The 26,580-nt window shown below is 67.6% G+C and overlaps 1 protein-coding gene across 1 annotated transcript; it reads left to right on the top strand.

Annotated features, from left to right (window-relative positions):
• Positions 1 to 8,446: 8,446 nt before the first annotated feature.
• LOC119099864 (protein held out wings) lies at positions 8,447 to 22,686 on the top strand (the record flags this gene model as incomplete). Its single annotated transcript, XM_037222956.1, is given in 6 exon segments — positions 8,447 to 8,563; positions 13,582 to 13,725; positions 18,257 to 18,335; positions 18,784 to 18,831; positions 20,377 to 20,655; positions 21,979 to 22,686. Coding segments are annotated over 6 exon segments (717 nt in total). The 3' UTR covers positions 22,065 to 22,686.
• Between the last annotated feature and the right edge of the window lie 3,894 nt (positions 22,687 to 26,580).

The following is a 26,580-nucleotide window of genomic DNA, read 5'->3' as shown; positions in this document are numbered from 1 at the left end:
GCTTTGTCGTGGCCGTGGAGATGCGGCCAAGGCAACCAGCTCCGCAGCGGCCGAGTCTCGTCCTCAGGCAGCCCCTCGCTGGCGGCGCGGCCGCCCGGCTGACTCACGCTCGCGCGCCGCCCGTCCGGCCGGCCCGTCGCGCCGAAGAGCTGCGCCAGGTTCAGGCGTAACCGGCGCGTGGGATCACCTCTTACGGCGGCGGCGGCGGCGGCGTGCTCGGGTCAGGGGTCGCGGCGGCCGCCCGGTCGTCTCGAGCCCGGCCGCCGTACCCGCGCGGCAGGCTGGCAGCCGGCCTACCCAAACAGACGGGCCGCGCGCCGCCAAGCCCGCGCACTATTTCTGTGAATGCCGACCGGCGGCAGCGCAGGCGCCGTGCGAAAGCTGTGTCGGTCCGCGCCCCTCCCCACACACCCCGGAGCGCGCTGCCTGCCGCCCCCGCCGAGGACGACTCGCGGCGCGGCGGGACCTTCGCGGCCGCTTCGTTTTCACCGGCCAGCCGGCCGCCGTCCCATTTCCCGTCAGCTGACTGGACGTGTGACGTCACGCCGCCGCCGCCCGCGGCGCCGGCCGAACATCTGATCACCAAATGGCCGCGGAGCGACGCGCAGTGGCCGTGTTGCAGCGCGGCGTCGACGCAGGCCGGCCCGTTGCGGTCGGAGGGGGCGGCGGGCCGGCGCCGGGCCCGCTGCGGGTCCCGCGGGACCCGTGCGGCCGGTTTTCTCGGCCAGGTGGCCGGCCGGCCGGGCGGCGGCGGGCCACCCGGCCGCCGATAATATGTCCCACTTCCATCCACTTACGGGGCGGGCGGCGTCGCCGGCGAGCGGCGGCGGCCAGCGTGCGGCACCGCCGGATCGTGCGCCGATAGCGGCGCGACACCGGCGCCGCTGGCCGCCGCCCACCGCCACCGGCATTGCAAGGACGTGCGCGTTCCGGGTGAAAGTGGCCGGGCCGGCCGACCGCGGCCAGGCGGCCAGTCGGCGCCTCCGCAGACCGCGGCCCGACGCCGGTCGCTTATGGGCACGTGCAGAAATGCGACGCTTTCCAGCGGCTCGGCCGGCGGCGTTGCTACCCGGCCGACGTCGAGAGCGGCTGGCGGGTGGTGGCCGTACCTGGTCAGGTCCCTGATGCAATGCCGGTGCTGGTCGGTCCTTATCGGGAGGATTGGTGTCGATCGTTGCTGCCGAGGGAGGAGTGGCCGGGACCGCGCCCGAGGAGACCGGGCGGGTCCGGCGGCGATCATCCCGGATCGAGCGGCGGAGGGCGCCGGTGATGTCGCTCGTGATTGCCCGACACACGGCGCCGCCTGACGCTACCAGTCGGCCGATGGTGATGGAGCCCTGCAAAAAGGCTTCGGCGGCCGGCCATATTTCACCGCGCGCTCGCGGGTCGACGGCGCCGGCGGGCCACCGAGCGTGTGATTCACGGCGGCGGAGGCGCCGGGGCCGGGCGCCCGTCTAGGGCGGCGCCTCTGCCGCCGGCAGCGCGCGTCACGGAACGGCGGACTCGGGCGCGCTCGGCGCTCGGATGGACCGGCCCCGTGCCAGAGATCAGCACGTGGAGAGCGCTCACGCCCGGCGGGTTCCAGATCTGCTCGCGTCCTCCCCGAACCTCGAGCTCGAGCTCGGGCTCCGGTCCGGACGGGACCAGAGGAGCGCCGCTGTCAGGGTTGTGACCGCAGACACAGACGATGCCTCGCCACTGGTCCGGCAGCCTCTCCGGTCGTGAGAGCGCCGCGAGAGGGTGAAATGCCGCCAAATTCGGCGGGCCACTGGGTCCCGACGCTGAATTATTGATGGCGGGTGTCGGCGAGAAAGGCGCGCCGATAGATTTCTCCGGCGCACACAATGGGCGGACGTGGGTGTAGACATCGCGGTACTGACCCCATTTGGGGCGACACGGCGCGCGACATCTGGACAGGGTCCGCGCTGGCCGGCCGTCTCGGCAGCGGCCGCGGCACCGGCCCGGCCGAGCGGCGGGGGCGGCGGCGGACGGAGCCGCGGCCGGCCGCGTCCGCCGCGCCCCTCTGTTTGTCTGGGGGTATCGAATGTTTGGCGCTTCGTGTCGGTATCGCGGGGCTAGGTGGCGCTGCGAGGGGCGGCGAGCCCAGATGGCGGCGGTGCCCCGGCCACCCGACCTACCAGCTGGGCGCACGCTGGGCGTCATTCCGGCGCAGCTGGGCGCAGTGTGCCTCTCGGAGGGTCGGTCCGCGGGCTGGGGCTGGAGTTGGGACGGCACGGTACTGTAACGAACGGTGGAGTGCATGCAGCCAGTGACGCCCGTATCTGCTCGTGACGAATCGTAGGCAAAATGTTTAGACCACGTTTTGGATCTGTTTATGGCCCAAAGGAATGACGGCTGTTCACCACGCGTGCTGTGCCCCTCCTGCCTGCGGGCGTGTGGCGTTGGTGTGGTCGCCTGCCGTGGTTTCGTCAGCTCGCCGACCAGCCGGCGGCCGCGGACGCGAGGCGGAGGGGAGGGTCATGCGGGAGGGCGTTGCCGCCGCCCGGCACTGGCTCGGCATTTCCGGGTGGGCTCCTCGCCGGCGCCGCCCGGCGCCGCGGCCGACTTCCAGCGCCTGGGCTATTGTCTCGCCGCGCCGGCCGCTGTTGAAAAAGCCGGCTTTGTTCGGCCGCGCTGTTTTCGCCGCGCGTCGAACGGTGACGTCACGCGACAGCCGCATCAGACACCTGTCGGGCCCGGCTCCACCCGGCGTCCGGTATTATTAGCAGACGGCAGCGCTCGCTCAGGTGCTCTCTGCCGGGATTGCGGGGCGCGCCTCGGCGCCTCGACCTCTCGCGACCCCAGGTCCGCGCGCTCGCACGCGACGGTCGCCGCCGTCGTCGACGTGGAGCGGACGGTGCCCTGCGCCGGGGGATGGGTCCCGTGCGTGTCCGCCGCGACCCCGACACGAGACGGTATCGCCTGATCGCCTGACCGACCATTGGCTTCCCCGCGGTCCGTCCTCCGCCCGCTTTCATCGCTGTATCTTCCCATCGCTGTCGTCTCGGCTTTCTTTCGTTATCTGTTTCTCCCTCTCCCTATCAGTCTTTGGCTCCCTATCTCTGTCTCTCTCTCGGTCGCTCTTCCCCCCCTCTCTCTCTCTTTCTCTCTTCATCTCGCCCAATCGCTCACCGTCTCGCTCCGCCCGTCTGCTCGTTCATCATACCCTGCTCGGGCCGTGCTTACCAGCAGCCACCATCTCCCGGCGCCAGGATCAGGCAACCGGCCGCTGGATTGTGTCCTCGCGCTTCTTTTGTATGGGCGCTCCTCTCCCGCGGCGGATCGTCATCAGGCCGCTTTCGGTCGCGCTGCCGCCGCTCCCCGCCGGCGTCCGGGTGGCGGGAGGCTGGCGCCGCCGCCCGCCGCGCTCCGGCGCCGTCCCGCCCCGTGCGCCGCCGCCGCCGCCGCCCTGCGCCGGTGGCGTGAGTCGGGCGGTCGGCGTCGCGCCCCATCGAAGCACGCTTATCCGCCGGCCCGGACCGTGATAACCGGGGCGGCGGTGGCGGCGGCCCGGGCGGGGCGCCCCGGCACGCGAGAGCGAGCCGCTGACGCCGTGGAGTCGCCGGCCCGACCGGGCGCCCGACGGATCGGCTTAGCCGGGCGGTAGACGACCTCGCCGGCGGAGGGAGAGCGCCGGAGCCTGGCGTGTCTGCGGTCGGCAGGCCCCCTTCCGTTCATCTCCGTCCCCCGCTGTTGATGTCTGGGGGCGGCCGCGGTCGGCCAGCCTCCTCCGTTCAGCTCCGTCCCCCGCTGTGGGTGGCTGGGCACCCGCCCTTGAAGTCGCCGTCTGACGCCCCGTTCCGCTCCTCCGTGCTCCATACGTAGCCAACGTGGTGAACGCGTACTGGCCCTGTCGGGGTATTTCTCGCCGCATATTATGGTCGCGCCGGGCCGCAGCCGTCACTGCGGACATGCCGTCGCAGGCGTGGCCTACTCCCGCGTCCAGCGACCCCGTCCAGCTGCCCTCCCCGCTCCCGCCGGCGCGTCTGGTTCTCGGCGGCCGACGCGGCGGACGCCTGCCGCTGCCAATGTGCCAGTCGGCGGCGACGGCCGTGACGGTCGCGCGGCGGCGGCCCGAGCGCCGCGGGCTGCGCGTGTCGCTCCGCCGCCGGCGCCATTAGGGCCGCGTTCACGGTCCAGTTTACCGCTCGGCCGGTACAGTTACCGGGCCGCGGCGCGCCGCCGCAGTCGGCATCCGCGCGAGCTGGTGCTGCTGCCGGCTGCCGGCGACGCCCGGCGGCGAAAGTTTACGACGTCAGGCGGGTACGGTAAACATGAGAATCGATGGCCGGCGGCCTCGGCTGCAGCTGACCTGACGAGCGAGGTACGCAGAGATGCAGCCGTCAATACCGTGCTCGCCGGATGTTCATTGTATACAAAGGACGGAAGGGTGTTTGCGAGCGATCACTCAGGATGCACTGCTAACAATGGTCCGAGTGTGAGGCACGCCTAATGAACGCGAAGGACGTCTTGACAGTAGTCTGCGTTCGGCCAGCACCAGAGCCAAGTGGGGTCGAGGCGGGGCGAGGTTATCCTGCCTGCAGTGGTGAAACCTCACTGAACCGGCACTTATTTTTGGTCAGAGCTCCACGTGTTATAAATGCGCGAATGCATAATCGCATACTCGTGCAGCATACCAATGTCCAAATGGGTGCACGCCGCTCGTACGGCATCACGCATGCGTCATTCATCCGGTGAGGGCGAGCGAGAGGACAGCGTACTAGCTGCTACCAGCGCGGGCGCCGAGGACGTCGCCGGCGCGCGGCGCATGCGAGCGATCGCCCCGTCGTCCGGTGCGGAGCTCGGCACCCGTGCGGTGGCGGACGGGGTGGCGGACGCGGTGGCGAACGCGGTGGCGAACGCGCCGCATCACGAAGCTGCATCCCGGCCGGCGACATCCACCGACCAGCCCGTCTGGGCTGGCGCCACGGTCCAGTGGCGGCCGGCCGCGCTAGGTGGGGCGCGTCCGGCAGGCGCCGCCCTGCGGTGTCGTCAGCGCTCGGCGCCGGGCCGCCCTCGCCAGCCGCTTTCGCTGCGAGGCTGCGACAGCCCCCGCAGCGTCGATAGGCTGTCGTCTCAAGGGCGGGTCCGGGCGGAGGCCAGAAACTTGATTAGTTTTTGTTTCGAGACTGGCTGCGCGCGCGCGCGCCGCCGCCGCCTCCGCCCACTCGGCGAACCAGAAGCGGCCGCCCACTACGGGCGCTGGCGGCGGAGGTTGACGAAGCTTACGGTGCGGTCAGAGGTCAGGGCGCGTGTCACCACCCCGCCGGCGGCTGCGGGCGACCTCGCGCGTCGAGTGACGTCGCCTCCGCCCCGGCCGCGCACGGAGGAGAGGTGGGCAGCTGGCCGCGCCTTGCGCCGGGTGTCGGCTGCAGCGCGGGGCGGCGGCGCGACGCGTGACTGGTGGGGGCGATCTCCGCCCGGGCAGCCACATCAGTCCGGCTGTCGGTGGGCCGGCCGCTCCGGGGCCCGGCCCGGCGGTTCCCGAGCGCATGAAGACGTCTGTGCGGCCCAGCAGGCGTCAGCGTCCCAGCCAAGCGGGCCGGGTCGACCCGCGGCCGCCCGGGCGGTTTCCGCCGTCTCCGGAGCGGCACGCCTCCGGAACGCTTGTTTAACCCAACTGGAGCTGATTGGCATCATGGACGAGTGACGCAACGAGCGCCGCAGTCGTGTGCTGGCCTGTTAGCTCAGCCGGTTGGTGTGCAGCTGGCGTCCCAGACGCTTGCATTAAAGCGTGTGTCCGCTGCCTGTAAGGCCGACCGCCGCCTGCTGAGGTCGGCCAGGCAGTTGGCAGTGGCTGCACTGCGGAGGAAGTGAGAGGTGTCTCTACAACGGGCCGCCAATTGCCAGTGATCTCGGAGATCTGCTCCAAGTCGTTGGCTGGATGGGGCAGCGCGCTTCTGTGGGAGGGCTTGATTCGTCTGGCACGCCGTTCGTTAGATGAACCGCATAATTTGTTGTCCTCCTTCCCGGGTAAACAGTCGTCCATCATTGCGGTTCGCGTGCCGCTCCAGATACCTGCCGGCTGCGCACTTCACAGCATGTGCGCCGCCGGTGAAACTCGGCGCCGCCGGAGTGCCGCCTCATTCCGTCCAAAATTCCCTCTCGTCGGAGATAGCTGCCGCCGACGTCCTGGTCGCCCCCCGGTTCGGTCCTCCACGCCCGCAGTAAACGATGCGGCAGCGTCACGCCTAAATTCGCCCTCCGCATGAGAAGTCCTCCCGTTCGTATTCCCGTAATGTGAATCTCCGATAATTCGGCGGTGGCCGGCGCGCGGGCAGCCGTCATCGTGGCGGGCATTGCGTCATTGCGGTGCCACGGACGACATTCCGCTGGGGACGGTCGGTCGCGCCGCTGCCGCATCTCCTCGGGATCTTCGGCCTGTGCTGCCACATCACGTCGGAATGTTCGGCGCTGTCGGCGGTCGGCCGGAGCCGGATGTGGCGCTGGCCGACCCGGTCCGAATCCCGCACAGCGGCCGTGTGCTCCAGCTCGGCCGGTCGGCGACGGGAGGCGGGCTGTGGTCCGCCTCCCCGCTTCCCGCCCTGGGACCCGCCGCGGTCGTCGGACGCGGACGGACGCGGGGCCGGCTGGCGTGGTGGGCGGCGGCCGCCGCTCCGCCCAGACCCCCGCCGGTCACCGGGACAGCAACGGGCACCGCCCTCCGTCGGCGACGGGCACCGCCCTCCGACCGCGGTGGCGGCGGCCGGCCGACCTGCCGCGCCGAGCCCTCACAGTGGTGGGATCCACGGACTCATGCGTTTGGAGCACCGACCACACCTGATCGGTCACGGAGTAACGCGCGTTCGCTCACTAAGTTCGAGACGGTCAGAAAAGTCGTTAGCTCAGCGTAAGCGTTGCATAATTCCTCAGCGTCTCTTCTATTGGATTTTGAACTGTATTTCAGTATCAGACGTGCGCGAGGCTCAGTCCGTGACCTTTGTCGTGAGCGCAGATTAGATCAGGTATTTCTCACGTGTAAGTAGGCGCCAGGACTAGGATTCCCACCCAGACGATTAGGACAGGATTTGGGTCCCACGGCTGGGGTTTATCGCAAATAATCTCCAGGGGCCAGTCTCGTCCCGTTGCTCGACACAGATGTCACGAAAGGTCATACGGAGGTTTTGAAGGTAGCGCGTATTTGGACGGCATCCGAATTTGGAGCATTGAGGCGTCACTGCGCTCTGCGTTAGGATTCTGCCAAAGAGCCATTTTGAAAGAACATGATAGGAAGAGGACTGTGAGATGATATGAGGAAGCTGTCGCCGAGCGTTTCTTTTGCATAGGGTGCCAACCCCGCGCCATCCGCGTGTGAGACGACGGGCGTTCCTCGGAAAGCGACCAGAGGCTCACAGGCTAACAGACAGAGGCCGGCAGTTTTGGAACTCTGAATGAAAGCGGCCCCAAAACCAATCTCCGGCGACCGGCCGTGCCGTCCGGGGGTGGTCTCGAGGTGGGCGTGCGTCCCGCGGCGTCCGCCGGGGCCGCGTGCTGCGAGGCCGCGGTGGCCTAGGCGGCCATCCAGCCGTACTCCCACCAGCGGTGGCGAAGTCGCAGTTTACGGAAGAAACTGAGGCCGTGGCCGGATGATCGTGAAGAATGCGGCTGTGGCCGACGTCACGTAGTAGCTATTTTTCAACGTGACGTAGTGAAGTCGTGCCTGTTCCTTCACGGCTCGCTGCCGCGCTCGCTGATCGAGCTCTCCGCCTTTGGACCCTTCGCCTCGCGGTCAGCCCCCGCCCATACGACATCGCGACATGTCCACGTCACGTCACGTCACGTCACGTCACACGTCACGTCCACGGCGGCGGCAGATCGTGTGACAGCCGCTGGCATCGCTACGCGCAGCGTCAAACAACTGTCCGAGCTCCCCACTGCAGACGACGCGTCTCAAGACCGCGCCATATGACGTGGCGCCTGTCCTTGCGTTGGTGCCGGGGGAGGGGCAGAGTTAGAGGCAGACGAGAACGAGGCGAGAACGAGAAGAGACCGGGGCAGTCTTGCCGTCCGGCGGGGTGACGTCGCCCGTCGCCGCCGCCCTGTCATTCCAGGCGGCCGCGTGTTGTCGCCGCGCGTCTGGTCTGCGCGCCGCTGGCTTTGTTTGTGCCGCCGGCGCGGCGTGCGCGCCCGTGCCGGAATGCCGACCGTCGTGTGTGTGCCGCTCCCGTTCATTGCTGCTGTCGGATTACGGTCGCCGCCGACGTTCGTCATGCTGCTTGCGGCCGTTTGTCGGCGCGCGCCGTGCCGTGCCGTGCCGTGCCGTGCCGTGCCATGCCGTGCCGTACCGCACTGCGCCGGTACGCTTGTCTGCGTGGGTGTTGCGCCTCCGATGCTGACGGGTGACGGCTATGGTTGGGCCGCAGAGGCGGCCGGCGTGTTTGTGGTCGTTGCGCCGCCATGCTCGTGCCCCGCCCGCTCGTGACATCGTGCGTCCGCTCTGTTGCAGTTCAACTTTGTGGGCCGCATCCTGGGCCCGCGCGGGATGACGGCCAAACAGCTGGAGCAGGAGACCGGCTGCAAGATCATGGTGCGCGGCCGCGGCTCCATGCGCGACAAAAAGAAGGTGAGCCGCCGCCGGCCGGCGACGAGCCGCGGCCGGCCGCGCCCCGCCGCCGTGCAGCAGAGCTCAGCTGCCGTGGCCGCCTGTGATCGTCTGCAGTCTGCAGGACTCCGTGCCCGCTGTGGGGCGTCAGCTGTAACCGCCGCATTCAACGGCCGCCGCATTCTGGTCGCGGCGGAGGCGGCCGGCCCCCGGCGGAGGCGGCGCGCCTGGGACGAGCGATGCTCCCGAGCGCGCGGCCGACGCGCGGCGCGTGCTCTGGATATGCCCGGAAATTGGAATCGCCTGTCGGCCGTCGGTTGCCGGTGATAAATGGGGTCGGCCCGTCCAGCATCTGCGACACGGCGCGGCAGGTGCTAGGGCGTGCGCCAAGCGATCGGTTCGCACTCTGCAGCGCGTGCGATGCCCGACGGCGGCCGGCCGCTGCTCGCCGGGGGAGAGCGCCGCCGGGAGTCCGTCCTCGGGACCAGCGATGGCGGGCGGAGAGCCAGCCGGGGACCCCACGGCTGGACTACGCTCAGCGCCGGCGGGTCGCTACAGGCGCTGTCGCCGGGGCGACGGAGGGGGGGGGGGGGGGCGCAGGCCAGCCGCTCTGGCTCTGATCGCAGGACGGCGGTGGGGCAGGCGCCGGCCTGCCGGTCCCGGAGGTCACCGCCGCGGTCAGGGTCGCCGGGCCAGACCAGCCCGCCGTGGGCGTTCAGCCGCTGCAGTTTATGGCTGGTCACTGTGGGGAGTCCCGCACCGGCCGGTCGGACCTTGTCACCTCACTCGAGACGGCGGTTCTCAGGAGCGTAATATTGCGGTCACGCTCACGCCCTGGAGCAGGTGGAGAGATCGCCGCAAGAACAGACCCATTTGTTCGTACGGTCGCGGCACGAGGGCAATAAACAGGAGCCGGGATAGCCTCTAGACGTCTCGCCGGGCCACGAGCTCGTTTATCCGCTCGCACCAGACGACTGACGCGGTCGCGCGCTCAGCTCCCCTGCGCTCCGACGTGCCGAGCGGCGGGCCGGCCGGCCGTCGGCGGGCGCCGGGCGTAAACGGCCATTGTGTGATGATTATCGGCGGCCGGCCGGCTTTGTCAACTGTGAGAGATGATCGGCGGGTGTCGTGCGGCCGCTCGCGGCCGGGGGTGGCGCCGGCCGCCGCTGTGTCGGTGCGCCGCAGCGGCCGCCGCGCCGCTCTCCGCTAAACAAACCGCTCACCTGGAGAGGCGCGGCCGGGCGGGCGGCGCCGGCCGCGCCCGCCGGACGTGGGTGAGCGGCGGCGGCGGCGGCGCGGCGGCCCTCCGTCGCCGTCGCCGGGCGGTGGTCGGCGCCGTCGGCGGCGGCCGTTTTGCAACGCGGCCGGCGCGCGCGCTCGTCGCCTTTCGGTCACGTGGGCCGGCCGGCGGCGCGTGCCGGCTGTCAGCGCCGGCCTGGTCCGGCGTGCTGGGAGATCGGGGCCGCGCGTGCTGGTGCGCGCCGCGGCTGCCGGCGCGGCGGCGCGTCCTGGTCGGAGGCGGACGGCGCCGCGGCCGCCTTCGCCGCACCGCTGTAATGCCCTCCTGCAGGCGGCGAGCGTTTAGCTGGCCGAGATCGGCGGCGGCTGTCGTGTTCAGTCAGCGCGATGTGTTCAGGGGCGGCGGGGTAGAGCTGGGGCGCGGGCGACAGGCTGCGGTTCGACGGCTTCAGATGTAGCTCTGCTTTGGTTCAGGGTTGTCCACTGATACCCCGTCTGGCCGGCGGCACAATGCACGTGCTTTCACAGCGTCTGTAAACAAGGGTGACCGTCGTCTTACGGTAGGCTTTGGCTAAGCCCAGACCACTGTTGGCGATTCAGCGAAGCGTGCAAAAGGCGTTTTTATGAGTAGTCAACCGCGATTCAACATCCCCGTCACGTCACCAGGAATTATCCCTGAGGCGAGGCGTCTCTCCCTCAGCCTCTCCGTGAGTCGAGGTGGGCGGGCGGGCGGGGGGGGGGGGGGGGGCTCGTCCGTTGCCGTCGCCCTCGTGTGCCGCACCCCGGACGTGTCTGGCCGTGGGCGGCGCCGGTCCGGCGAGCGCGCCGACGTCCGGTCAGGCGGCCCCCGTGCCGGGACGGAACCAACCCGTCCGGGCCATGAGGCGGTCCTGGTCCCGGGCCGACCGGCCGGCCGAGCCGCGCCCGCCGGCTGGCTAATGAGGATGGGAACGGGCGCCGGAGCCGGTGCGCCGCGTCGCCGCCGCCGGCCGGAGCGGCCGCGGTCGGCGAGAGGCCGGCGGCGCGGCTCCGGCGGCCGTGCCCGAGCATAGTCCGACCACGTTATCACGCGGCCGCGCGCGTGACCGGCCTGGCGATCAGCGACTAATTTGCATTGTATGCTGAGTGGTGTGCACTCATGGTAAACGAGTAAACTATCCGGCGGGAAGCCGGCGAGCGCGGGTCCGGTCGGCTGGAGGCGAGCGGGAGGCCGGTCGGCTTTACGGCCGCCGCCGCGCCGCCGGGGGTCGCTGCAGCGGCCGGCTCGTCTGCCGGCCGCGGTGTGGCGGCGCCGGCGTGGGCGGCGACCTGTCGGCCGGTGTTTACGGTACCGCGCAGCTTACTGACCAGGTGCGCGGTCCCGGCGCCTCAGCTGGAGCTGGCCTTCTGCGCCCGACGTGGCGCCGTGGGCGTCTGGTCCACGCGGCTTCGACGTGCTCCCCTGGAAAGTCAAGAAATGCGAAGTCTAAACTGGAGTCAATACGAATGGTCCCGCATGACAGTAGATGTGTTTTCCCTTTCAAACCTTTGATTTTTGCGGAGCCAAACAAAGCTCCCTGCGAAGCTCCAAATAGAGAGGGGGCGGTAGTGGGTGGGGGATCAGTGCAAGGTTGCAAACATATTTTCGTAACCTTCATCGTGATGTAACTTGTTCCGTTAGCTGGCTAGAAAAGATATGGTTCACTTGCAGTGGGTGAGCTTCGAGGAAGAGCGTAACCACAAATTAACGGCTTTTGAGCTCCTAAGCCTACTAAGTGTGGCCTAGTCTTCTTCGATGCTGCTTGCATGCAGGCAAACTAGAATGTCTTTGTTCCCGACCCGCCTGACCCCGGTGCGCCATGTCAATGCATTCGCCCGGGTTCCCGTGGCTGGACCGGTAGATAATGGCTTCGCTGCCGCGCCCCACTCCCCTCCACACCGGATAGAGAAGGGGAGTGTCCGCTCCCAGCGTCTCCGACCGGTGTCGGCCGCGCCGACAGAGGCCGGCCTGCTCGCAGACAGACGCCGCCGTGAATAATCGACGCTCTGTGTATGGAGGGAGAGCGGCCGGAGCCCTGGAGCCAGGCGCCGGCACCTGATCAGAGGGGGAAGGGGGGGGGGACGCACCTGCCGCCGTCGCTCGGCGCCGGCGGGCCGCCAGCGCGGGAGGCCCGGCGTCGGCGCTGGGCGACCAGGCGCGCCTGCCTACCGGCTGTCCCGGACCCCCGCTTTCGGCACGGCTCGGCCATCTGAACAGCGACGGCCGCCGGCGTGTTTGGTGGAGGCGTGCTGCTCTCGTTTTATTTCTGTTCTTTGGAGCAGGTACACCACACGCCAATTGCCTGATTTGGTTGTGATAAGTGTTACCTTTTTGCATTATATTGGAATATTTAATTCCTCAGACTCACGGTCTGATGTTTACGCTTTCTTCATACCCATAAGGGCGGCCGAAATTGCGTCATTTGGAAACAGGGAGGCAGATCCAGAAGAAAGGTTTTAGATAAGAAAACCTTCCAAGTCAGGAGGGTCTGGGATTCTCCCGCGAATGGCCGAGTCATCATGATGACGGTCCCCAAACAGCCACGGTTTGTCCTTGCCTGTGTCGCTGCCAGGCGTCCGAGTGCACGCCATTTGTATACCCCGCTGGCTCGGTCCTAAACGCCCAACGCGAGGGAGATGGACGACTTGCCCGCGTTGCCTAGCAACCATCGTATCGAATATCAGCTGCTCTGGAACCGACTTCCGCTGAGAGGTTTCTTATAAACGGTCGACGCTGTTAAAAACACTTCTCCGGCTTTGTGCTCTTGGTATCGTTCACCTTGCCCGCGGCAAATGTTTGGCGGAATGTACTTTGTGTGTTGGTCCAACTCCTTTCTATCGGAGCAGATCCTGTGCGGGACAAGCAATAGCGATGCTGCGTTTGAGTTGTTAACAAGTGGCTGGGAAAGTGGGTAGACAAACGGCAAATGACGTAATAATTGGCCAGATGGTGGAATATCGGCCGCGAAGTCATAGAGCGGAAAACGCTTCGCCTTCCGAACAGTACTTCGCTGCGTTGCGATCTAGCGCAAGGATAGCGAGTCAAAGGTGTTGGAAAGCAGACGAAATTTGCACGGTTTTCTTTTCTGGGCGAAAGTGCGTCTAGGTGTGACGTCACATTCAGCCTTCGGACCACTTGTCCCCGCCGCGTGACCCCGCGGCGGAGCCCACGGCTGGCGCCGTCACGACGTGACTCGTCTATATGGTGGTTGAACGACCCGCACTTCAAGTGACCGGGGGCCCCTTGACCCTTTGCAACACCTCGGGGAAAGCGGTCCTCCACTGCGCAGCGGCCCGTGACGACACAGGCACGCTCTCACCCGCCGCCAGCGCCCGCCCGAGCCGACGAAGCGCCTGTGGCACCCGACGAGGTGTGACCTGTCCCGGCGGATTCACGACCGTCTGACGCACGTGGGAAGCGGACCACGTGCGGCCCTCGTGGGACGCCGTTCCCGTGGCCGTGCGGTCGCGCTCCTGCGTGCCGAGCGGCGGCGGCGGCGGGTGGCGCGCGCTGCTCCAGCGGCCGCCGGCGGCGGCGGCGGCCCCGGCCGCCCCGGCCGCTCCCCCGGGCCGCCATGACGCTAACGGTAGCGGCCAACGGTCCGGCCGGCGGCTGCGAATGCTCGACTTTTTGCCCGCGAGCTCAGCGGCGGCGCATTGCCTTTTTGGGAATGAAAAACGGCGATTAGCGCCGACCGGGCGACATGGGCTGGGGGCGAGCGGCGGCTTTCTGCCGCGCGGCACGCGGCGCGGCGCTAACCCATGCTTTCGTGTGTCGACAGGAGGAGCAGAACCGCGGCAAGCCCAACTGGGAACACCTGAGTGACGAGCTGCACGTGCTCATCACCGTCGAGGACTCGGAGAACAGGGCGGCCGCCAAGCTGCAGCGCGCTGTCGATGAGATCAAGAAGCTGCTGGTGCCGTCGGTGAGTGTGCCTTCGCCGCCGACGACGTTGACGCCGACGATGACGGCTGGCGGCGGCGGGTGACGCACGCCGAGCACCAGGAGGGGACCGCCGATCGACAACGGCCACCGCCTGAGACCGGCACCGGGCCACGGAGGTCCGCACAACGCCGCTCGGGCGCGAGACGTGCCGCGTCCGCAGTGGTGGGTGCGCACGTCACGGGCAGCGGCCGGGGTCGGCGGCGGGCCGCCTCGGCGCGGCGAGCGCGCCACTCATCCAGGCGGGCTGTGACAGCGCGCCCCAGCGCCGACGCTGGCGCGGGGCGCGCCTCCATCGGCGCCGGCCGCGCGCGCTGTTGGTTTTGAGCGGCTGCCCGGGCCGGCGGCGGTGAGTCAGTCGCTCCCCCGCCCGCCGCCGGCCCGCCCGGCCAGGCGGAGACGCGGCGGCGCGTGGGCGACGGCCCGCCTCGCGTGCCCTGCCCGACTATCAACGCGGCAAACAGGCCGTTTATACGCTGGCGGTCGTGGCGCGTAAACGACCTACGCATATGCGTTGGCGGGCCCGGCCATTTCCCGGGTCAGTGGTTGCGGAAGCGGCCGTTGCCGTGCAACGCGGCGCCCCGCCGGCGCACCCGCGTTTAGAATCCGACATGCAGGGTGCCGCGTGTCCCCGGAGCTTCCGCTGCGCGCCCTGAATGCCGTCCAGAAGACAGGCCGCCGACGTCGTTGACGCTCCCCATGAACTTCCCGGCGTCACGCCGCGCTGACGCCGACGCTCGACAACAGTCGCCGCTCCGTCAGCGGCCGCCGGCTGGCGTGGTGACCACTTGCGAAACGTGGCCGGCGGCGGGCAGTCCGACCCCGGCGGCGGCGCGGCTCCCGGGCCGGCCGGCCGGCCGACGGACCATCTGGCGGAGCCGACGTCGGCAGCAGGCGGCCGGCACAAAGACGGCTCTGAAGCCGACCGGCAACAACACTGGGCCCCGGTCATTGTGCGGCCGGTCTGTTTGGCTGCGGTGCGGAGCGCCTCTCCTGACCGGGACGCCGGCCGGCGTGCCGAGGTCAGGTCGGCCCGCCCGAGACCGGCGCGCTGACTCCTCGCGGCGCTGCGGCCAGGCGCGGCGCGAGCCTGCGGTGAATCACTGCGCTGGATCACCGCCGGAAAATGGCGCGGCGCGAGCGGCGCGCTCGCGTCAGAAACATGCTGGCAGCAGCGGAGCTGGGCCAGCCAGGCAGCGCCCGCCTCGCATCGGCACCGGAACGGACCGGAGCTCCAGGGGCGTGAGCACCGAGTGGTTAGGGCCCTCGGCTTCCATGCATGTTTGGGGGGGGGGGATGAAACCTCTGTAGCGCCATGGCCCATGGACGCTTATATGGTCTCGGGAGTTGCAGGCGCTCCATGAAAGGGGCACGGCCGCGTGTATTGCGTTCCCTTAACACTAAGCACCGGAGCTCTGCTGATGCTGATTGAGGACTGACAGCGCCGATCCCGACCCGCCACCGGCGCCGGCCTCGCCCCTGCGGTCGACACGTGCCCCGTGGACGTGCGCCGAGCGCGCAGCGCCCGGCACGTTTCCACACGGTCGGCAAAAATGCGGCGGCGGCGGCGGCGTGACTTCCTGCGGGACGAGGCGGGCGCGCGGCCGGGGTAGTGTACACAGGCGGCCGGCGGCTGCCGGCGCCCGGCGCCGCCTCGGTCGGGTCGCTCCCGGAGCGGGCCGGCCGCCGTATTCGGCGGCACGCGCGGCCGCCGAGTCGGGCCGCGTGGCACGCTCGTTAAGATCGGGTGTTGCTTGTCCGGACTGCGGGCCTGTGTCTGCGCTCCGTTTCGCGGGCGGGGCTGCGGCGCAGCCGTCACCTTTTGGCCCCAATCTGGGCGGATGTGGCACCTGGCGCCGGAACCGCGCGCCGCCCCGGGCGCGGCGGAGCGCCGGACGCACCTGAGAGGCGGGCCGCGGCGCCGGCGCCGGCGAGAGCCGGCCGGACAGCGACCTTGCCCGCCGCCGCCGCCGCCGCCGCCGCAGCCGGCCCCGTAAATAAATAAACCCGAGCCGCGTCTGTGTCACCGACGCCGGTCGTAACGCCGGTCACGTGGTCCTCGCGCCGCCCGATGCCGCCGGTCACGCTCGCAATCGTCGGCCGCAACTGCACGCTCGCCTGCCGCGTCGGCCTTCGGCGCCGCCGACGCGTTGTGTCGCGCCCACAATGTGAGCGTGATCGGGGGCTGCTGCGCTCACAATGGGCTGCGGCCGCCGAGCGCGGCCGGGAGCGGCGGCGTCACGCGGCGCGGAGGAGCGGAGGCGGTCGGACCTCGGCGAGCGTTCTCCGAGCGGGTGGCACCGGGTCAGGGGTGCGTCAGCGCACCCGCCAGCCGGCACGCTCAGGGCACCCGCCGGCCGGCACGCTCAGCGCACCGGGTCAGGGGTGCGTCAGCGCACCCGCCAGCCGGCACGCTCAGCGCACCGGTCGCGTCAGCCAACGCCGAAATAGCGCGCGTCAATATTTTCTCAGCCATCGAAGGCGGCCGATGTGCCGGCGATATTTCGCGGATCGCTCGGCGCCGATTAATCAGCGGCTGCTTTCTTTGGCGGCGCCTTGCCGGCCGGCGGCCCGTCTGCGGCCTGTGGCCGGCGGTGGCGGGCGGCTCTGTTTTCGCCGCGTCCGGCCGCCGGCAGCGCTCCGCTCCTCCGTATTCTTGGCAGCGGGCGGGGCGCCGCGCTCGCCCGACACGGCTGGCTGCCCGCTGCCGGCGCCGGGGTCGACCGGGTCAGCCGCGGCCCGTCCGCGAGGCGAGGCGCAGCTCGGGTGGGTGGGCCGGCCGGCGGGCGCGGTCTCGCCGCCGGCGCGGCTCGTCCCTCGTGTCCACCCGTCCGCGTCCGACTCTCGGGTCGTGCGGTGCCCGTCCCCGTTTCGTGTCGCTCCGCGGTCCTCGCTCCGACTCCTGTCATGAGCGTGACAGGCAACTCCGTACCTCAAGCTCCGACGCGGACTCGGCGCTGCTCATCGGCGCAGCCTGGGCGCGGCCTGTCGACCGGTCCGCGCTGCCGGCGCGTCCGGCCGTCGCTGGCGCGCCCGTCGCAGACACCGGCCCGCCGCGCCCGCCTGCGCGCCGCTGCAGCGTGCCGTCTCGGGCCGGGCGGCGGCGACGGCGGCAGCGCGCCACCGGTGTCGGCGACGCCTGCGGAGTGTCGTCAGGCACCGTCCGGTGCGCCCGCCTGCATGTCGAGCGCGGCATTATCATGCTGTGCGCTTTTTGCCGGCGCGTTTATGGGTACATCTGATGCCGGCCTGTCGCGTTTCGCTCGCTTTATTTGGCCGGCTATCGATATGTATCAGCGGGCCGGGCCGGCGAAGGTGCTCACGGAAAACAGGCCGGCGACGTGCGACGTTTGGGGCCCGGCTCGGGCTGCGCCGAGGTCGCCTCGAGGTCATGTCGGCCGCGACCGCCCGCGGAGCCGCCACCGGCCGCCGCACCTGGTGCGCGTGCCGGGCAGCCCGTTGGAGGGGCGAGGGGGGCGGTCAGGTGTGCGGGAGCCGGCGGCGGACTCTGACACTGAGCCGCCAGGGGCGGCACGCCTCGGACCGGCCGGACCGGCGGATCGGAGGAGGCGGGCCCGCGGTCCGGCCGCCTGGCGCCATCTTGTCGCCTGCCGGGCGGCTCGTTACTATGCAGCGGGCCGCCGGTTAGGATGCGACGCCCAGATACTCGTTCGCGGCTGACTCGCATCCGCCTCGCGGCCGGGTGCGGGGAGCGAACCTGGGGCGGACGGAGAGGGGGCAGCGGGGTGGGGGTGGGGCGACCGTGTTACCTGTCCCCAGCTGTCGCATCGCACAAGATCAGCTCATGGTATGAGCGTCGGCGGGGAGCTGGCTACTTGTCCACCTCCCCCCCCCCCCCCCCCCGTCTGTCAGCGGTTTGAACCGCCAGTTGACCTTGTGACTTGCCGTCGTCTGCCACTCTCGCACCTGCCGGGCAGTCTGAGTTGCCATCGCTGCGGCAGCACTCGCTATCATTTCCCGGCTCGTGTGCCCACGACCTGAAGCGGGTGCCGAACCGCCCGCTGGCTGTCAGACCCAGACCTCTCCCGACGGTCCGTGTGGCCCCTGCCTGCCTGGCCGTGTCGTCCAGCGCGGGGCAAGCTCCGACCGTGCTCAACGGCCGGAACCCGTGGCAATTTCACGCCCCCGCTTACCCACATGCTCAATTATCCTTGGTGTTGTTTGTCGACGGGAACCGTATGGTCTTCCTGTTTTCTGGTGTTTGGCGTTGGCATTATCAGACCATTTCGAATGGTGTCGGCATTAGGCGCGCTGTCAATTGTGCTAGCGGCGCGCGTTGGAAAGCGACTGTCACACGTGAGCCGTTCACGATCAGTTTGCACGCTGCTACGGCGGTGCGGAGGTGATCCTCGCATCGCCGTGCGTGCTTTGTAAGCACTCACGGCGGGAGAGTAGTAACCGAGACGTGTGAGCCTGCCCTCCGGTGGGCATGACTCGACCGTGCAGCCCGACCTGACCTGATCTGGCCTGATCTGATCCTGCCTGACCGACAGGCGGACGGCGAGGACGAGCTGAAGAAGCGCCAGCTGATGGAGCTGGCCATCATCAACGGCACGTACCGGGACTCCAGCAGTGAGTGCCGGCCCTTGCCACCGTCCGCCCCCGCATGATCAGCCGGCTCGTCCGCTTCTTCTCACCGCCTCACGCGCTAACGTGGCCCGCGCTGCTGACCCGCGACCGCCGGCGTCGCGCCCCGTGTTGCTCACCCCCCACTGTCCGCTGGATTAAAACTGGCGCCGAGGAACGGCCTAACGCGAGACGCCGCGCGTTTCTCCATAATCCACGCCACTGACCGTGCTGAGACTGCGCTCTCCGCCAGCTTGCTCGTGATCTGTTTGCATTCGACACCGCCTGTGCGGGCTGGGTCCCGCCCTCGGCTCACTAACGGACCCGTGTCTGGCCTAACGTAACACATTAACTCGCTCCGAGCGACTGCGGCGCCGCGCCGGCCGGCTGCGCAACTGCCAGTTGGCGCGGCTGCCGGCAGATGTCACCGCTGAGAGCCGCCGTCTGTTTTCAGAGCCGTCGCCGGAGCTGGCGCTGAGCGCCGGCCTGCCGAGTTCAGCAGGTAACACGGTGCTGGGCCGGCGGTGTCTGTACTAACGCCAGCGGGCTGCACGGTGCCCACGGAACGCACCCTTACCGGCCCGCGTCTAACGGCCCGACGTCGTCGGCCGACGGACGGCGATCCCGACTGAGACGTGACCTCGGGCGTCACGCCGTGCACTCAGGGCATCGGACTTGTGTGCTTGGCAGTCTCCAGTGACGATGTCCGTGTGCCTGTCACCCCCTATTCGTTGTGCTTAGTGTTGTCCTTGTTGGTCGCTGTCGTGTGTCTTCGATGTGATTTTAGTCCTAATCGCTTGAGGGGGGGGGGGAGGGGGGGGAAGGGTGCGCTGAGACTTAGATATATCCCCCTTAGGTCATGTCTTGCTCAGAATCATGAGCTACTACTCGGATCCCTGGAAGCATACTACCGCCCCCGCCCGTGCGTGCCCATCCGCAGCGGCACGTTCTCCTGCCAGACGTCAGTGGCACCGGTGGCTGAGTAGCTCCCCGCTCTGTTGGCTGTGACGGCCCCATCCGTCAGGCGGCGGACGTCGGCCGTCCTGACGGCCGGCGCTGAGTGCGTGCGAGTGTTGTGTCTGGTGACGGCCCGCTGACGGCCCGGTCCGGCCTCGTGTGGCTGTTGGCCGGCCGCTCGCGGTGCCTGTGTTTTCGTTTGCGTGGATGTGCGCGCCGGTGGCAGCAGGCCGGTGTCGGGTGAAGAGATTAAGGCGCACCGCTCTTCCTGGCGCCGCCGACGGCATCGGCGCGGTGTGGTTTGGCTGGCGGGGGCTGGGTACACAACCGAGCGCGTGTTGATTAGGTCGTTGGTATTGGCTGCATGCCCATTGCGCCACATTTAAAGTAGCGACTATCGGCGGACCTCAGCCCCCGCCCCCGCCCCCGCCCCTGCCCCTCTCCCGCCGCTCGCCCCTGGCGGTGAAGGTTCACGCCCCCGTCTCACCCCGTCACTCATGCGCTGATGGGTGCCCGTACGTGCAGCTGGTGCGTCGTGGCGGGCCGTTTCCGCCACGCCGTCCGTACCCCCGCCTCATGCACACATATGCGCTCCTCACCAACGCTCCTGTTGGGAGCTGTCGCTGTCGAGAGTGCGCGGCTGCCCCCATGCCAGTCACCGGCTCGCTGCCTATCTGCCAACGGGCGTCGTAGTGTGGGGCGCCCTTACCGTCTCCACCCCCTCACTTCCTCCGTGTCTGCCAGCGGATACAGGTGCCTGGTGGTGAGCCGCCGCCCCTGTGTGACCCTCCTTGTGCCCCACCAACGGATGCTACCGTGTGGTGATGTGGTGGGCCGCCGCCCCTGTGTGACCCTCCCTGCGCCCCACCAGAGGACGCTGCCGTGTGGTGATGCGGTGAGCCGCCGCCCCTGTGTGACCCTCCCTGCGCCCCACCAGGGGACACTTGCCGTGTGGTGATGTGGTGAGCCGCCGCCCCTGTGTGACCCTCCGTGCGCCCCACCAGTGGACGCTGCCGTGTAGTGATGTGGTGAGCCGTATGGTGATGTGGTGAGCCGCCACCCCTGTGTGACCCTCCGTGCGCCCCGCCAGCGGACGCGGCGCCTCGGCTGCAGCTGACCCAGATGGCGGCCGGCCTGGGCGGCCTGATGACCTCGCAAATCCGCACGCCGGCCTCGCTGGGCGCGCCGCTGATCCTGTCGCCGCGCATGGCGGCCGGCACGGCGCTCATCAACTCGGGCCCGCCGCCGCTCATCAGCGCCGGCGACGCCGCCCTGCTTTACGCCCAGTACGCGCCCGACTACGCGGCGCAGTACGCCGCCCAGCTGGCGCAGCCACTCCACCTGGCCGACTACACAGCCGATCCGACCGGTGGGTTGTTCGCACGGTGACTGGCCTGGCCCGGGCCCTAGTGGCGCGCCGACCGCGCTGCCCGGTGGAGGCACGACGTCCGCCGCGCGGCCGGGCGCGGCGCCGCGGCGGCGGCGGCGGCTGCGGCCGCGGCGCGATGCTAGTGTAGTAGTGATTACTGGTCGGCGTGCGTAGCAGCGGCGCCTGGTGTTGTCCCCGCAGAACCGTTTTATTTAATTGGATGCCTTGACCGTTTGTTTTAAGAAGCTTATTTCATGTTCATGCCGCGCGGAGAGCCACGGATTCGCCGACATTGTCACTCTGCATGTGAGGTTGATGTGTGCGCTGGTGGTGGTGGTCTGCACGCTTTACACGGGTTACCCCGCGAGGTGCTGGGCGTCTTTATGGTACACTTATCGAGTATAGATAGTTAGGTATATTTTTGCTCGTGTTTGTCCGTTTCCCGGCTCTGACTGGCTTGCCCTGACACTCTGTAACCAACTGACCGCTCCTACCGGAGCCGTGCGACGCGGAGTAACCGAGCTGCGAACCCCACGTGACCGGAGCGTCGCGCTAACCCGGCTGACGGTCGCCGTAACCGCGCCGTCACGTGACCCCGCGCACGCGCTCACAGACTGCCGGCGGCGGCCCGGCCGGCGCGCGCCGGCGCGCCCTCACGCCAATAACCAGCGTTTCCCCCAGGGGACCAAGGCGCAGTGGGCGGCCCTTAACCAGCGGACTTCTGGCTTGCCTCGCCTGGCGTAACGGCGCTCTGTCTGTCTCCATCTTCACCCCTCTCTGTCTATCTCTCTCTGTCTCTCCCTGGCCGTCCGTGTCGCCGCGTCTGCCGGCGCCCGAGGCCGGCGCCCGCCCGTCACAGCTAACCCCCGACTAACCCGCCGGGTGTCCGAGCTCGCTCCGGCCGGCGTGTCTGAATCGCCTGGTGCTAGCGGCCCGGGCGGCGCGCCGCCCCGCCGCGCCGTCAAATCTGAGCGCCGTCCGTTGCGGCGGCTTGTATTTATTTTTGTATTTTGTACATTGCAGACGGATTTTGTCGTCGCGAATGCCGTTCGTATGTTTTGTTCCACGTTTTCTACCGAGTAGGCGTGTTGCGCGGCACGCGGCGGGGAACATCTGCTGTAGCTAGTCAGTCTACATTGGCGGGAGGTGGGGCGGGACGCCCAATGATTGCATCTAGTCAGAGGGTGCCATAGCTGGGCCAGTGGTGCGTGCCTGTGCCCCTGCCTGTGCGTGTCGCTGGGCGGGCGGGGCCAGCTGGGCCCCGCTCGACCCCATTGTCATCGGCGTACGTGCGTGACGGTCTGACAGTGTCTGCCCATGTAGGTGTCGCCGCCTCCAAGCAGCGGCGCATGTTCGCACAGGTCCGTGAGCATCCGTACCAGAGGACGGGCTCACTCTCGCAGTTGTAGTGTGTGTTGATGGAGCAGGTTAGTCTACACGTGTCACGCTGTCATGCGGCTCACGCCGCCGTGTTCCTCTCCTCGCCTCTCCTGGCTCTCTCTCTCGTGCCCGTCCGCCTCGCGCCTCGGACCCGACTCTCCCCTCCAGCGGCGAGGGCCGTGCCCCGACCCGCTCGTGTCCGTGCCCGATCCGCGCCTGCCCCACCACACGCGGAGCACCGCGTCACCGGCCGCCGCTCGCCTCGTCCTCGGGTGCCGGCTCTGAGTCGCAGCCGTCGGTGGCGGTCCCGGTCGGCGGACCCGTCTGGCCGGCGACCGCCGCGCGGTGCCCCTAGTCACGCGCTCCTCGTCAGGGCCGCCCGGCTGGTGGCAGACGGGGCAGGCCGGCGGCCGCCCCCCGGCCCCTCCACACTCCCCCGGCGGCCAATACTCAGACCCGGGCCGCCCCACCCCCAACGTTATATGTATGCACGGATGTGTTTACATACACACGCACACCAAGTGATATTTTCCAGTTGTGCTTGTCGGTGACATTGTATAAATAGTGATTTCCAGTTTCATTTTGTATGTTTATTGGTCACCAGAGGCATTATATGTATCGAGAAAAGCAATAAAAATACTCTCAATCTTGCATTTGCATTTGAAAAGGCCGCCAGACTGGCGCGGCCGGCCGCGGCCTCTGAACGCCGGCACGGCGCTCGCAAATTGTCTCTCCGTCACTAACGGGTTTGTGCACCACTAACGTCGGCGCCGCGCGCAGCTCTGCACCGCCGGAGCCGGGCGCGCCGCTTGCCCGTCCGCCGCCCCGCTTGCCCCGCTCTGTCAGCAGCCGGCGCGCGCTCTCCCGCCTGGGTCGTGTGGGGGTGTGCGGCGGCCGCGCCGGGGCGGGACCGGCCCGGCCGCCGCGCCGCCGGCCGCTCCCGCCCCGGCCGCGGCCGCCTCTAGTCATCATCGTGTGGGGTAGTGTCGAGGGTGTCGTGGGCTTGTAGCACTCACCAGTTTGCCCCGAACGCTTTGAGTAGCTGTAAATATGTCATGTGTTTGCAAGTCGCGACCGCCGACTGCGCGGTCGCGGCAGTCGTGGGTTAACACTTCAAATGCTAGCTGAACCTTGGGTCTAGTAGCCACACATGTGCCCAGTTACTAATGTCGATACCGCTATGCCGCTGATGGAACGTGCGATCCGTTTACAGCCAACATGTACTAACACTACTTTTCTCTCTCTTTCCACTGACTGCGTGCCGCGCTGGACAGAGCTAACACCCTGTAACGTGCACGCCTCGGCAGCAGCCGCCCTCAGTACCCAACCGGTCGCACCGTCCGACTAACTGGCCGCGCCGCGCCGCGTCGGCGCCGGCCACGTGAGGTGTGCACGTGCGCCGAGAGGTGGTGAGCTGAGCCGAGCCGAGCCGAGGCCGGGCGGGCCGTACACGACTGAATCTCAACCGATACTTACTGCAGGAAGACGCGTGCAGCCATTTTTCTTCGCGCCGCGTGGCCGCGAGCGAGATTGAACAACGAGATTGTTGCATTTGCGTGGATCTGGCGGGGAGAATACTCTAGTTTTCTTTCGTGTGTAAGTGCTACAGGGTAGCGGCGCGCGGTACGCCAGCGCCCTGACTGGGTGCCGGCGGGGGGGGGGGGGGGGGGGGGGGCGCGTGTCCGAGCAGGACGTGTTCATCTACCGTACCATGTTTGCGGCTGAGGGCCGCGTCAAGTGCCAACACGGCTTCCATGCCGACCATTCACCATATATTGCTGCGCTTCACGTCGCCGTGGGCCTTTGTTCGCATTCGAGTGCCAAATTTCATGAGCGCGTGGAGTATTCGGGTGCGACTGCGGTTTTCTAGGTTGGTGTGTTCGCCAAGTGTTTTTTTCTTTGTTTGTGCTAGTTGTTAGACTATTTTTGTATTGTTCTATTCTGGCGTGTGTATTTGCCAAGCAGGCTTTGTTTGGCCATCCATGCGATGGGTTACTGAAGTGAGCAAAGACGTCGAAGTCTAAGCCCTTGTACTTAATCTCAGCGCGAAATACTTTATATTTTGATCTGGAAGCCTGCTTCTTACGTGCAATTTATGGAGGAAAAATATCAAAGGTGCCTTTTTGTGAGTCTGTGTATGGTTCGCTTCGATCTGAGTACTGCTAGGTAAGGTTTTTCCCAGGGGTCACTGACCCAGACTGGGGTCCCGGTCCTTGTGCCGAGTTTTCAGGCCAAATATGTGCCTTAAGAGTTGCGCATTTTCTTGTGGCGTCAATAAATGGTGCTGCGTGAGTCTTTCGCTGTTTGAATGAAGAAAGCGGCACCGTCCTAACCGGAAGACCCTTTTGCCGGCCAACCAACACCCTGGTTTCGGGCATGCATGAACTAGCCTCGCGCTGCTCTGCGAGTGATCTCAGCGCCGCAGCTCTGCATGCGAGGCTGCCGGCTGGGCGTGCGGCGGGTCGGCTGCGGTCCACAGCGCGGCCTCTCGAGTCCGCCGTGTGGCCTCCCGAGCCTACCGGGGGGCGGTCTGACGCGCGGCCCCGAGCTACCGGGAGGCGGTCTGACGCGCGGCCTCTCGTGCCTGCCGGGAGGCGGTCTGACGCGCGGCCTCTCGCGCCTGCCGGGAGGCGGTCTGGCGCGCGGCCCCGAGCTACCGGGAGGCGGTCTGGCGCGCGGCCTCTCGCGCCTGCCGGGAGGCGGTCTGACGCGCGGCCCCGAGCTACCGGAAGGTGGTCTGACGCGCGGCCTCTTGAGCCTGCTGGCAGGCGGTCCGCCGCGCGGCCTCGAGCCCGCGGGGATGCGGTCCGCCGCTCGGTCTCTTGGGCCCGCCGGGAGGCGGTCCACCGCGCGGCATCTCGGGCGCGCCGGGAGGCGGTCCACCGCGCGGCATCTCGAGCCTGCCGGGAGGCGGCCTGACGCGCGGCTTCTCGGGCCCGCCGGGAGGCGGTCCGCCGCGCGCCGCCCGCGGAGTGCGTCCCCTCGACTGGCGCTGTATCACAACACAGCGACGGCTCAGCGGGGATCGCGCCCCCGAGCTGGGAGATCGCCCGGTACTAGGGAACCGCGCTTGGCATCAGACCGATTACAAAGGGACTGAGAATACTGGTCCTAATACCGGCTCTAAGCACGCTTGAGTGCCATGCCGTCGTTACATGGACGAGGGATATCAATGTTGCGACTCGCTGTTAGCCATCATCTCCGGCGGATGGCCGCGCCAGTTCTGTGGGCGCATGCATCGCCCTTTTGGCGCTGACTTATCGTTGCCATATGACATTGTTACAATCGCAGAAGAGCATTAGGGTCACGATGTGCGCTGGATGGGGCTTCGATGAAATGGAAGAAATGAGAATACGTTGGCGGAAGCCGGACATCAACGTCTACGTAAATTATCACGTTTAGCATTATCGGGCGGGAACAACAGCTGGAAACGGATCGCGAACACGGAGTTAATTGCGCTTTCGAAGCCATCGAGTTTGTCACCGCCACATACGTTAAAGCAAATCTAAAACGATCCAGCTCATGTAGAGCTGGAAGTAAAGACGGCTGCCAGAGACAGATTGCCACGACTGAATTGGGAAGGTGGGAGACACTGCCCACATGAGCGAGTCGGCCGCGGCACCACATCCCGCCGAAGAGAGGGCTCCGGAAGACATCTGCATGTCAGGCTGCAACTTTCGTGTTCTCCCAATAACAAGATCTCGGACAAAGAGCGGAGAAAGCCGCCAGTCGACCGGCGCGAACCGCAAAGGACATTCCTCTCGCCGCATCACGTTCGGGGCGAGCGTCTGCCCGCACCGGTAACTTAGCGTTTGTCTTTCCACACCAGCACATTGTCCAACAACTTCAACTAGGACCGTTGGCCGATAACTAGAACTATTGGCCTACGGCTAGAACTGTTGACCTGCACCTAGAAGTGTTGGCCGGTGCCACTCGGTTTGGCGCGGTCGTGCTCGCGCTACGCTGGACTACAGCAGTCAGTCGCTGGCGAGCACGGTGCGGGGGCTCCCGCGGGCCCAGTGGATAATCGCTGGAAGGGTGCCGCGCTCGATAGCCGTCGAACTTCGGGAACTGTTCAAGGGAGTTTTGCGCTGGGCTGAATGGGTCGCAAAATGGCATTCAAAAGGGCAGATCAAACTTTAAGATAATGGCACAACAGCGTAACATAGGCCAATTCGTTATGTATCAGCCCAGGACTCTAGAGAAAAGAGTTTGTAGACGATAATTGACATCTTCGATACCCCCCTCCCCACCAGCATTGTTTGGTTCGCGGTTGATTCGAGAGTCAGTGCACTCAGTACTTTCGTGTGTATGGTTGGCGATCGGTTTGAGGCATGCAGCACATTTGAAATATTCGACACAGTTTGTGTAGCAAGCATCCGACTCGAGACACTCGTCACACTCGGTACGCTCCCCAATTGCGCATGTTTTGAGTAATTGGTGCTGCGCTGCAGGGCCGAACGTTAAGTTCTAGAGGCCCGGGTTTTGATGCAGTTCGAATCATAAGGCGCTTATAGCAAGCAAACATGACTGTGTAATATTACT

The sequence above is a fragment of the Pollicipes pollicipes genome, unplaced genomic scaffold (genome assembly GCF_011947565.3).
Source record: "Pollicipes pollicipes isolate AB1234 unplaced genomic scaffold, Ppol_2.1 Scaffold_4881;HRSCAF=5763_pilon_pilon_pilon, whole genome shotgun sequence".
NCBI lineage: Eukaryota > Metazoa > Arthropoda > Thecostraca > Pollicipedomorpha > Pollicipedidae > Pollicipes > Pollicipes pollicipes.
The sequence above is the reverse complement of the archived record's forward strand: the minus strand, read 5'-3'. Positions and strand labels throughout refer to the sequence as shown.